Here is a 12,812-nt window from a genome sequence, read left to right as displayed (position 1 = left end):
TGTTTGATGTTTTAAATAATTATAATGATAGAAATTAAAATGTTAAACAAACAAATTTTATAATTAACAATAACAACAACTATAAATAACATTAAACCATATATTATATTTAATTTTATTCATGTGTAACTCGCGGGTAGAAGTCGTTCAAACGATTGAGATTATGCAGTTATAATAAATGTATATATTATCATATAATTCAAAATAATCAATATATTATATCAATTTAGTATACAAATTATTATATCAAATTTAAAAACAACGTTATTGTTATATTTAAAAAAACATATATTTGTAAAAATTTCAACTATATAGGTCTTTCTGCGCAACGCGCGGCCATTCGCCTAGTTACATAAATAAAACTAGCTGAATGCGTGTTGTACGGTATACTGAAAGTGTTGTTAATACCCTCCTATGATCACCAAGTACATACGAGTTATAGAAATCTAGATCGAACAAACAGTCGATTGGGTGATCCCGCCCTAAGCCCACAACCAAACAAGGAACAGGAAATGAGGCGGATATTACACATCCCACTGCAAGTCGGATGTTAATTTCATATTACCCTGGTATATATACTAAGTTATCACATAGTTATTAACCCTTAATGTTTGTTCGTTAGGTTTATTATTACGTGAACGAGTCGTTGTTTCACCTATGGATTCTTATAACCATACTATGGACGATCAACAATACGACGTACCAGGATGTACGTCGATAAAAATGACGTTTGTCACCCTAATGGTCAGGGTGCAGGATTGTCACTCCCGTATAGATTTATACACAAACTCACGCTCTCCTACCCAGGAGACTCTGGTTACAAGGCGTCTCACACTGCTGGCTCTCTCAACGAATTCACGATTAATACGCTGAAAACCCTTTTTGTTATGAATCCTTATAAAATATTATCTTTTATTTCATAATTCATAAGTTTGTTTCCTCTGTTCTGAAAACTGTGTTTGTAAAGTTTGTATCTTAACATGTTTTGTAAAACCGATTTCAAGTCTAGTAGTAACGATGTTTACCATGTATGCAAGTTCTATGTTCAATGTATACTAGTGATAGGAAAATATAATAAATCAAATTATATTTTTACACACAAGATTACTTGTGCTTTTACTTGTATTCCCCCCTGAAAACATTAAAAACTCGGAAAATATAGGGGTATGAACTTACCTTATGTGTTTGATTCGATTGAAAGTTCGCGTAAGGATGGGGAGTTCCACGAATAAATTCCCGAGACACAATGAGTCCTAAATGACATATAATAGCATATATATGCATGTAATTAGTGTTTTGGACAACTAACATGCAAGGAAACACCCTTAGGGACTAGGAAACACTTGAACTAAGTGTTAGAATCACATGTGATTGACTAGAATGGGGTTTACGGCCATACAGGAGAGTGTACGTCCAGGGTGTACGGTCAAGGTGTGTGTACGACCAGGAGTGTACGGCCATGGAGTGTATGACCGTACTCCCATGAAGGAAACATGCAACAAGGGGTGTTTGAACAATAGGGAAGCTAGTGGGTCGATTGCTCATCAAAAATATGAACTAGATTCTCACTTTGGAGGTCCTTTTGGGGTGTTTTGAGGGGTGTACGGCCATGCAAGGGTCCATGGCCGTACACTCCTTTTGTTCTTAAGTTATGGTCGATTTTAGGGTGTTTAACAAGTGTTCCTAACATGTACTAAGCATAGGGAAATGATACTTACAATTTGGAGGCTCAAAAGGGTGTTCACAGCCACCAAGAACAAGTGTGTGTTCTTGGTGAAAGATGAAGACCTTGAAGATCTACCCAAAAAGATGATTTCCATGGATGAAATCAAAGGGTGATACATGATTAAGAAGGATAATAACACAAGGATGGAAGAATCACTTACGTTTTTGAAGATCTAGGATGAAGAACTCGATGATAGTTGAGAGAGAAATCGATTTTCTTGACTTGGAAGTGTGAGGAATGGCTAGAAATGGAAGGATATCATACTTATGGAGGTGGTGTACGACCAACATGGGTGTACGACCGTACACTCCCTCTGATGGAGTGTTCGACTCGATTTCAACGCGAAGAACTTTAGTTGACACTTCCCTAAACCCAACCTTGATTGTACTTAAGCTTAGAACACTTAAACGGACCCTAAACGATGCTAAAAGACAGCAGAAACGGATATGCCACTCGGTTGAATTGAATTGAATGGCTGGACTTACAAGGCAAAAGTTTTCGGGTTGTCACAGGTTTGTTCTAGGTCAAGGGGGAGTGATGGAGGTTGAGGGTGAGCAAACCCTAACCATCACACCCCTTAAATAGGGCTCTAAACTCGAAAAATTAAGGTTTTGCATACTGGCCGCTACCACGTTATAGCCAAGACCTTGCCATGTCGTGGTGTCTAAAAGAAAAAGCACGTTTCTTATCGGGCGAGACAACATCGTGGTGTCTTCACCACCACGTCATCATCACCTAAAATTTCATATTTGAAGTCTTAATTGCTATGAACACAAAAGAAGTATATACCTGGAACTGATATTACATCTGAAATTTCAATATCCAAATTGAATCGGTCGGTTTTTGGATGACAATCCCAATACCGAACTAATCCAATCTAATTTCTCTCCAATTGGATATGCAATTAAACATATCAAATTCCAATTAATTAAAAACTATTAATATAAATTTTAATTATTTATAAAAAACATTATTAAAAATATAATGAAAATAAGTCAGAAACATATAAAAGGCGCAACCGAAACTTGAAAGCCCCAAATCCCTAATCAAAACTTTCACGAGTTTGTGTCCTCCCTTTCCAGGTTGGTCGTTCATCAACTTCCACATTTTAATTTGTTTTTAGTTTTCTTTACTTATGCTATCATATTTTGGTTGAAAATTAGATGGATTCGGTTTAAATGAAATTTAGATGGTTCAATTAGATATATTGGATATCCAATATATAATGGATTCGGTTTAGAAGAAATTTTTAGATGGATCCAATTAAATATATTGGATATCCAACGAATAAAACCGATTCAATAAGTATCTAATTGAATTTGTTTGATAGGTCATGTTAAATTAAATTGTTTGACAATATCTTATAAAATCAATGTATTGGACACTTGTACCCTACAAGTCACAATACTCATCTTATGCAATATTGAAGATACACATGAATTTTCTTTCTGACAAAGATTTTTTTAGGAACTACAACAAACATGATCAGATATTTAGTTGTAGAATAAATAAAAAGTAATGTATAATTGTTATTTTAGGTAAAAGATTTATCAAAAGAAAACCATATCAAAATCATTGTATTTCTTTTTTCCTTTGGTGGTAAAATAAATAAGTGAAGGGGGAAAGGTTGTGGAAAGGCAGGGAAACCTTCTGTAGTGTCTCCATCGACACAGGTAGAGAGGAAGAAGGAAGGGGGGATCTTGCTTCGTCTGCATCAGACAAACCCTAGGTTTCTACACTTCAAGCATAGCAGATCCCCTTCAACATATACATACAATTACCCAATAATATGGCTCAAGAACCCCCATCTTCTTCCCAAACCCTAGAATCTGTAATCCACCATGACGATCTTCAGCAACCAGCTTCTACTGTTACTTCAAGTTCTACTGATACCAACAATCCAACTCTCACACGTAACGTATCCTCTAGTCGTCTCAACGCTAAGGCTCCGGAATTTGTTCCTCGAACTACCACCGCCGCATCTTCTCCGTCGTCATCCTCTACTACGACTTCAACTACTGTCACTACTCGTGCCGATCTATCTCAGCCGAGGCTAGTTATCTCCCCTCCTCCGACTTCTCCGGGAATAATTCATGTATATCCTTCACCTAATTCTCCTTTTCACCCCCCGATCCCGACTCACGTTCCCGTTTCTGTCCCTGTGCAAAACCATCACCCTCATCATCACCATCATCATGTTCCGCTTCAGTATCACCATCACCAACATCATAATCACACTCATAATCATAATCATCCACGCCCCTTTAATGGCGCCACGGGGTTCCTCGATCATAAGGATGTATCGGTTCAAGCTCAGCGAACAGTTCTTGGAGATCCAGATTCAAAAGATGGTCTCACTGATGAAGCTACTCAGAAGATTCTCAATCAGGCAGGGTTATGCCCCTATCTCTACTTGCTTTTACATGATTCTGAGTGAATTGATGCTTTATTTGTCTAATTTTGTTTTTTTTCTCAATTGCTATTATGAACTAGGGTACTTATTTTTGTTGATGATTTACATTAGACTTATGATTCATAGGAATGTGTTTCTGTAATCTGTATGCTTACTCGTCTTGCTTTCTCCTTCAATCTCTAAAGCTAACTTGAATACATATTCAGACAGATAAGTAGGAACTTGTTTACACCATTGTTTGCTTAGGTGAAGATGTTGTTATGAAATAAATCTATGGTGCTTTTGATCTTCACAATTGACATCTTTATGATATAACTTTTGTAGGTGGAATATTACTTCAGTGATATAAATTTGGCAACTACTGATCATTTAATGAGGTTCATCAACAAAGATCCTGAAGGATATGGTAAGATCCACTCCTTCCATTACGTGAGAAACAATCAAAATTCCACATCTTAATATCATTAACCTCAAATTCACCATTTTTTCAGTGCCAATATCTGTTGTTGTATCTTTCAAGAAAATCAAAGCCCTTGTCAACAGCAACTCCCAGCTTGCTAACATACTGAGAAACTCTACAAAACTGGTGAAGCTCTTTAAACACATTTTCCCACTCCAATTTACAAACAATTTCTCTCTTTCTCTTAAAAATTTAACTTCTACATTTTCATTTATAGATGGTTAGTGAAGATGGGAAGAAAGTCAAACGTCAACATCCATTGACCGAGTCAGACATGGAAGAGCTTCAGGTATACAATTATACATCCATTGACAAAGTTCAAGATTCAAACTTTAAGAATCTTTTTTCACATTTATTTCCCTCACAGTCTCGCATAATTGTTGCTGAAAATTTACCTGAGGATCATTGTCATCAGAACCTAATGAAGGTTTTCTCAGTTGTTGGAAGGTACTATACATTTGACTTTAAGTCAAATCATTTTTCTAGAACATTCTAGAAGACATTATGTAAGTAATCTAGTATTTGATTTTTTTCATCAGTGTAAAAACAATCCGTACTTGTCAACCTCAAGCTTCAAACGGTGGGCCATCTTCAAATTCAAGAACAGCAAAAGCAGATGGTATGCTCTTCAGTAACAAGGTATGCATAATATAGGCAATGTGCTTTATTTATTTATTTTTTATTTTTTCTTTATAAATATCTAACTTTCATATTTTTTGATTTTTTTTTTTGGCAAAGTTGCATGCTTTTGTGGAATACGAGTCCATTGAGCTTGCAGAAAAAGCAGTATGTATCAATACCAATAATCTTTAAAAAAAATATAAATATTTTTTATTTCCTTCAAGATTTGATTAATTTTATTGTTTTTTTTAGGTTATGGAGCTAAACAAAGAGGGAAGCTGGAGAAATGGTTTGAGAGTTCGTTTACTAAGACGCCCGGTTTGTGCTTATATTTATTAATATATATTTACATTTTGATTAATAATGTATAAACTATAAAGCTGATTTTTTTTTTTTAAATTTTTTAAAAGCCTCAGGTGAAAGCTGCCCAAGCACGTGGAAAAAAATCTGGGCAGGAAGAAGAGGCTGCCCAAAAAGAAGATGACACATCCACATCAGATCAACATGTGGAAGACACCAACCAACAATCTGATGTCCAGTCAAACGAGCAAATAATAGTATGAATAATTTTTTTTTTTTGATATCAAAAGGGTAGATTCGTCATTTTGTTTTGATTACTTTTTGTATCAGGTTGAAGATCAGGTGAATGAGAAAGAGGGCGGGCATAAAAAAGGGCGGAACCGTGGGCGGGGGAAAGGGCAGGGGCAAGGGCAGGGGCAGGGGCGTGGAAGGTCACAATATAATAATCATCACAACAATAGAATGGCTCATGTGGTGGCACCGGTGTTGGGAAATTCCATAAATACCCCTGAGCATGGTGGTGGTGGGGGGAAGCAACCTCCGGGGCCACGTATGCCAGATGGCACGAGGGGATTTGCTATGGGGCGGGGGAAGCCTTTGGTTGTTTCTGTTTCTGACTAGTTTTTTTAAAATTTTTCTTTGTGGTTGAGAGTGTTGTGCTATATTTTATAAAGTAAAAAACAGAATTTGTTTTTTTGTTTTTTTTGGTTTTGGAGATACTGTTTTTTTTAGATGTTGGTTGGTTATTGTTGTTTCTACCCTTTGTTTGGTAACGTTAGGATATGCAAGAAAAGGTGAGATGGGGTGGGGGCAAAGATGTAATTTGAAGTGAAGAGAAGGATTGATGGAGGTTTTTATATAAAAATGTTGAATAACATTTCGTCGACTTGGTGTCTTTTTGTGAATTATGAGTTTTCCAGCCGACAGATGTAATAGACATGAAGTGGTTAGGTTGATGCACACAACATAGCATCAACTTTAGTCATGAGTAAACCAAATTGAACACTCTAACGTAGAGATGACTAATTGACATGAACTGGTTTGGTTAGATAGATGCACACGTTGGCTTTTGTCAGGCTTTTTATATCAAGTGTGTGTGTGTTTTTTTATATTTTTTTAAATCCAAGTCTCAATGAGTAAATAAATTAGAAAAATATTCTTTCGGTGGTTAAAACGAAAAAACTTCAAAGTGTAATGATTTTTATAGAAATCTGCTTTCTCTCTCTCTCTCTATATATATATATATATATATATATATATATATATATATATATATGCGTTGAGACCACCCTAGTGGTAATGGTGGTGGAGATGTGTTGTGATGAGGTGACTACCCTTTTAGCACCTTTGTGTCGGTAGCACTTTGGATAGTCTAATGATGATCATTTGGTATGAAACCGTTGTTTTAGAAAGTGGTATGAAACATTTAGAAAACAACCGGTATTTAAATCTGATAGACACTTGCTTGCGCATGAACATCATGAACATGCAGTAGATTTCTCGGAGGTGTTAGTACGGCTAAGGCGACTTTGGCTGCATTTGCCAGATCCGAGGGCTGAGGGGTGCCCACTGGTCTACATCATATGATGCGGGTTATTGCCCATGCCTTTTTGTTTATAAAGATCGACTAGAAGAACTGCTTATTTTATTCCTAAAGCTTCAACCATAACATAGGTTGTTACAAAAATAAAAAAATAAAACAAAATATTTAAGATCTTCAAAAACTATCGTACTAAAAAAATACTTCCAGTAAAAACTATATCCAAATGGCAACATATCATAGCTTTTCTAAAATGCAAATTATAACAATGCAAGAATAACATGGTGATGATTATATGTATTTTTGTAACAATGTAAATCTTAATATATGTATTAGATATGTTTAATATGTATTTTTGTAACATTTCTTTTCTACTTCTCACATATGATTTGTTATTGTTTGTTTCTTTTGCAACTATAAGATCTTGAGACTTTTAATTTAATTTATTCATATCAGATCTTGAGACTTTTAATTTGATTTATTCATGAATACGTATTACAACTTACTTGGATTTACATTTTATGTTTTTGCCTCTCTTGAAAGGTATTGGTTCATCATGCCAGAAATCATCTTGAGACGCGCTGTTTTACCCTCTAGGGAGGTGGTGACGGAGCTTGAACGAAATGTCATTGGTAGCACACCGAAAAAATTGGACTGCACTAAATAAAATCTCAAAAAATTTCCAGTACGTCTGAAAATTTGAAAGGTACCACATGCTATCCTGGGCACCTACATAGATCCACCACTTGAAGGAACCACTGTTGATATCTACCTCCCTACACTATTTCCAATGAAATACACGGGTCTGTTGCTATTGCTATTACTGTATATGTTTAATATGTTATTATGAATTACGAAATTTGGAGGTATATTATCAAATGTATTAAAAGTGAAAAAAAATAATGTTATTTGTTTTATCTAATTTCTAGTAGCAGATTTAAATCATGTCATCATATTATTAAAATATTACACATCTTGATTTATAATAATCTTAAATACATCAACTTTAGGTAAAAATATATATAAATGAAGAGAAAGAGCAAATTAGAAAGGGTACAAAAAGGGAAGCCCTTTTTCTCCTCAAATTCCCGACCCCTCCTATCTCTCTCGAGACTCTCCCACAGCAGAAGGGAAGAAGAGATAATAACTGAAGCACAAACCGACGGTCGCCGGAAAATTGGGTGAAAACGGGCACAGATTCATACCCAGACTGGTCGCCGGAACAAGTTTATAGCCGGAGGAGGAGAAATCAAGAAGAAAATGACATCGACGAGGCTATTGTTGTTGCCTCTTCTCACCCCTACTGGTGCTGCTACTATTACTGCTGCTTCACGTCTCTCTTCTTCACCTTCTTCTTCTTCTTCATCATCATCATCTTCTTTCTCTCTCAAGGTGTCTGGTCCACAAACTCTCTTCACCAGGAAGCCGGTAAAACCCTGCTCCCTTTTTCGCTATCTCAACCATACAAGGTGTTTGATATGCTGTGGAATTGAATTCTGGATATTTAGTATGCGTAGTTCGTTTCAGTTTGTTTGATTTCATATCTTCGTTCTTCACAGACTTGTTTTTTTTCTCAATTTTCTACGTTTTGGTTGAATAAAAACTTGGGATTCTTCATTTTCTATTATAGAGTGCTCCTCATTAGATCTCAACCTAATTCCTTGATTTCTGCTGCAGAGTTTGCCATGTTTTTCTATCCAGTATCTATTATGCTCCATCCATAAACACAAATCCCAGTTGGTTGATCAATTGTGGAGTTTCCTAGGATTAATTATGTGATTTAGGAGTCTCTTTCAACAGTTTCTTGACCTTTTATGATTGGATTCTGTTGTTACTTTGTCTATCTGTTTGTTGTCATGTTGTTAACCTTGTATTGACTATTGACTAATTTTATTTGATTTTCTCTTAATCACAAGATTCTTCTCAAAATCCTAAATCAGTATATGGTCTCTACAAGTTCACCATATGGTTACTGAATACTGACTTCTTTTGCATCCAAGGGCTTCTTTATTGAAACCTATAATCCCTTGGGTAGTGTTTGGTATGATGGAATCGGGGAAGGAATGGAATGGTTCATTCCATTCAAATGAAATAACAAAACTGTTTATTTTGTCTATAAACATCAATGATCATATCATAGAATGTAATGACTGATTCCATTCATCTTTAACCAAAACTGACCTCTACATGCTTGTTAAACTTTTCTTTGAATGCTCAGTTGATTTCACTGATAATTTACTACCAGGGCCCTCTGTTTTTTATGTGCTGATATAGTGGCTTTGTGGTAAAAGACATCAAGCAATTGGTTGTTTAAAGATTGAAGATGGAAATGAAGTGCAAATGTTTGGTTCTGATGATGAATTTGGATCTCAACTTCCTACACAAGCTCAAACCATTGTGGAAGGCTCAGGTGCTGTTCTTGTCTCAGAATATAAACCTGCCCCTGATGTTGATTACCTACAGGTTTGTGCCTCATTTATCATCACTAAAATTAGCTCAAATCTTGATTTTGCCAGCTATAATCAAGAATCACTTATTGGCTTATTGCACATGTCAAGTTATACATACATAACTGAAAAAAAGTTTCACTTTGTTGATGTGGATATAATTGGAAGGAATGGAATGGTTAATTCCGTTGGAATGAAAAAAAGTTGTTTGTTTTGCATGATGGAATGAAATTAAACCATTCATGAAAGAATCTGATTCCCGAATGGAATGGAATAGTCAATAGACCATTCACAAAGGAATCTGATTCCTTCCATTTTGTTAATTTCCATTCCTTAGGCCGGATTCCGGAGTTTCCCTTTTCGTGGAATGGATCAATAGAATGAACATTTGTAATATAACTCATTGTTATTTATAAACCTTCATGATTTTGGTTAGTTATAGTTTTATTTTCTAAAAATAACTAGAACCCATCTTTTTATTATAGTTTTATTTGAGTTTCTGATTAAAATTTGATTACTTTTTTACTTTTTTCAGGAATTACTAGCAATCCAACAACAAGGTCCAAGAAACATTGGATTCTTTGGGACAAGAAACATGGGATTCATGCATCAAGAACTCATTGAGATTCTTAGTTATGCTATGGTTATAACGGTATATATATTTACATAAATGTGAAATCAATTTTTATATTTTTATATATTTGTGATGTATCATTACATTAAAGACTTATTTTATGCAGAAAAATCACATCTTTACATCAGGAGCTTCTGGAACAAATGCAGCTGTAATCAGAGGTGCATTAAGAGCTGAAAGACCAGAGTTGCTTACTGTAATCTTACCTCAAAGTTTGAAAAAACAACCTCCCGAAAGCCAAGAGTTACTTTCAAAAGTAAGATTTTAGTTTTTACTTTTATTCATACAAAATTACCTTTTTACCCTTTGTAAAGTAGATATGTTTTTTTCTTGGATATCCAGGTGAAGAATGTGATTGAAAAGCCACACAATGATCATCTCCCATTGATTGAAGCCAGCAGGTTTGTAAAATCTTAAAAAAGAACCTTCTTTTATTATCATTTTTTTTAACAGATTTAGCTTTTTTATATTATTATAATTTTTGATTTTGATTTTGAATTGTTGTAGGCTGTGTAACATGGATATAATATCTCAAGTGCAGCAAGTGATTTGTTTTGCATTCCATGACAGCAGATTGCTGATGGAGACATGTCAAGAAGCCAAGAATATGAGGAAGATTGTAACCCTATTTTACTTGGATTGATTATTGATATTTGATTTGATGGGGTGTTTTTGTTTTTTGTGTACAAATCAAATTTAGCACTCTACTTTTTTGTGCTCATTCTTCTTTGGAACAATATAGAGAAGTCACTCACTCCCTTTTGCAATTTCATCGCCAAAAAGGCGAAGCTTGTTTATTTTATTTTATTTGTTATTTATTTGTTATTATTTTAGACTAATTTTGGAACTTTGAAACAAAATCTGACAAGTGTTTGTGGAAACTTCATCAGTTACTCTAGTAATGAAAAAGAAATGATATTCAACTATTTTTAATAAACACTTCAACAAATAAGTCATGAATATTTCGTACAACAAACAAATCCATGATGCAGAGACCTCTATTTGACTTTGTTTTGGGTCTTCTTGGATGGATTTGGTAGCAAAACCAAAATGGTCACTCCAAATGTAATTTCTTTTTAAAATATAAGTAAAACATTACAAAAACCATTTTCATAAAAAAATCATAAGTGTCCAATTGTTTCAAACATCATGAATACATAAATAAGAGTTTACCGGAAGCCTCAAAACAAATCATGGATGCGAGTACAGTCATGCCACACCCTTTTCTTTTTCACCGGAACAACTTGAAAAACATTTAACTTTAAAGAGTAAACACAAAGCCTGATAAGTTCCTTAATATATCATATATACCATCACACATATAATGCATACCAACAGGTTGCTTACAGTCAACACTTTAGTGGGCAGTAGGCACTCAACCAACATTTCAACTAATAGGTAGACTAGTTGGCTCACAATCAATACCTCAATGGGTCAACATCCCAAAGGACATATAGACTCCCAACCATCCTCCTACTCGGCCAAAGGCTCTTGGCCAACCACACATAGGACTAACCAATTATCATAACAGAAGACTGATCTAGTCTAATCACATATCCACATACTAACAGTATAAATACATCCTACCACACAAAGGACATATAATGTCATACATAGTATAGTGATAAAGCTCACTTGACACTAGCAATCAAATCTTCACGCACAAGTCTCCTCAAGGAAATCAACTAACGCGAAACACCTAAATCCATCATTAGGCACATCTCAATAACCAATACCAACCAGAGGTCAAGTCTCAGTAAAAAAAACTCCATATCCACCAAAGTTTGATCAAAAGTAAACCCAGACAAAAGTTCAACGGTGAGTTGTGTCGCGACCCAGGTCCTAGTCGCATCGTGACCACTAGACGACAAAATAATTGCGATGTCATTCAAACTTCGAGTCGCAACCCTTCTTTAGTCGTGTCACACTTTTTAGGCAGATCCATATCTTCTTATTAAGTCCCCAATCCACTAATACAAAGACTATAACTTTCCAGACACCATCTATGGAGGTGCCTAATGGATAAAAATCCAAACTTTATGTATAAGCAAACTCAAATTAAGCATTACACAAAACCCTAGATCTAAAGAAGGCCAACATGACAAGACTTTGATGCATAACTCAAGAGGGCTTGAGCATACACTCCTTTCACCTCATTAGATCTAGAAAACAATCCCAAGCAACCTTTGGACTTGGACTTTTCCGAACTCCATAGAAAACATGACAAAAAGGGACAAATGAGAGAAACCCTAAGATGGTAAGATGGCTAGAAATTCCTAGATCTATGCTCCTTTGAACCTTAGCTTTTGCCTAGGAGCTCGGATTCCAGTCCTCTCGTTAGAAGGCAGCATAGTTGGAATTTCTTCCTGCGGCGAATAAAGGAAGGATACTTTCTTCTTCTTCAAGCTATACACAAAAGGCACCGAAACTCAAGGAATATGGAGTGGGGGCTAAGGTTTCGTGTATCAAGAGTATTTGGAGGTTCGTAGCCACAAATGAGAGAAACCCTAAGAGTTAGTGCCCTTAAAAAGTGTCCAAGACCCATGAATTTAGGGTTGGTCTGATTGTGGCCATGCATTGCAACCTACACAAGGTCGCGTCGCGACTTTAAATATGATGCGTCACAGACTAAGGTTTTCCCAAAACCCTCTTTCTCAAATTAAGTAAAATT

At 35.4% G+C, this 12,812-nt stretch overlaps 2 protein-coding genes across 3 annotated transcripts; both read left to right on the top strand.

Annotated features, from left to right (window-relative positions):
* Positions 1 to 3,320: 3,320 nt before the first annotated feature.
* On the top strand, positions 3,321 to 6,406 carry LARP6B (RNA-binding protein). Of its 2 annotated transcripts, none has more exons than XM_079078391.1 (10): positions 3,321 to 4,115; positions 4,464 to 4,545; positions 4,631 to 4,725; positions 4,817 to 4,888; positions 4,967 to 5,046; positions 5,139 to 5,238; positions 5,338 to 5,385; positions 5,473 to 5,538; positions 5,637 to 5,777; positions 5,851 to 6,406. In XM_079078391.1, the coding sequence occupies exons 1-10, from the start codon at positions 3,516 to 3,518 to the stop codon at positions 6,139 to 6,141; spliced, it is 1,575 nt and encodes a 524-aa protein (XP_078934517.1). In that variant the 5' UTR covers positions 3,321 to 3,515; the 3' UTR covers positions 6,142 to 6,406. The 2 variants fall into 2 exon arrangements, with proteins under 2 accessions (XP_078934517.1, XP_078934508.1); XM_079078382.1 differs by having other exon boundaries at positions 5,631 to 5,777.
* Positions 6,407 to 8,104: 1,698 nt separating this feature from the next.
* Positions 8,105 to 10,943, top strand: LOC145159397 (uncharacterized). The gene is made up of 6 exons (XM_079078368.1): positions 8,105 to 8,488; positions 9,335 to 9,523; positions 10,043 to 10,159; positions 10,248 to 10,397; positions 10,484 to 10,542; positions 10,649 to 10,943. The coding sequence occupies exons 1-6, from the start codon at positions 8,321 to 8,323 to the stop codon at positions 10,782 to 10,784; spliced, it is 819 nt and encodes a 272-aa protein (XP_078934494.1). The 5' UTR covers positions 8,105 to 8,320; the 3' UTR covers positions 10,785 to 10,943.
* Positions 10,944 to 12,812: the final 1,869 nt, after the last annotated feature.

The sequence above is a fragment of the Lactuca virosa genome, chromosome 1 (assembly GCF_052849685.1).
Source record: "Lactuca virosa cultivar CGN04683 chromosome 1, Lactuca_virosa_CGN04683_v6, whole genome shotgun sequence".
NCBI lineage: Eukaryota > Viridiplantae > Streptophyta > Magnoliopsida > Asterales > Asteraceae > Lactuca > Lactuca virosa.
The sequence above is the reverse complement of the archived record's forward strand: the minus strand, read 5'-3'. Positions and strand labels throughout refer to the sequence as shown.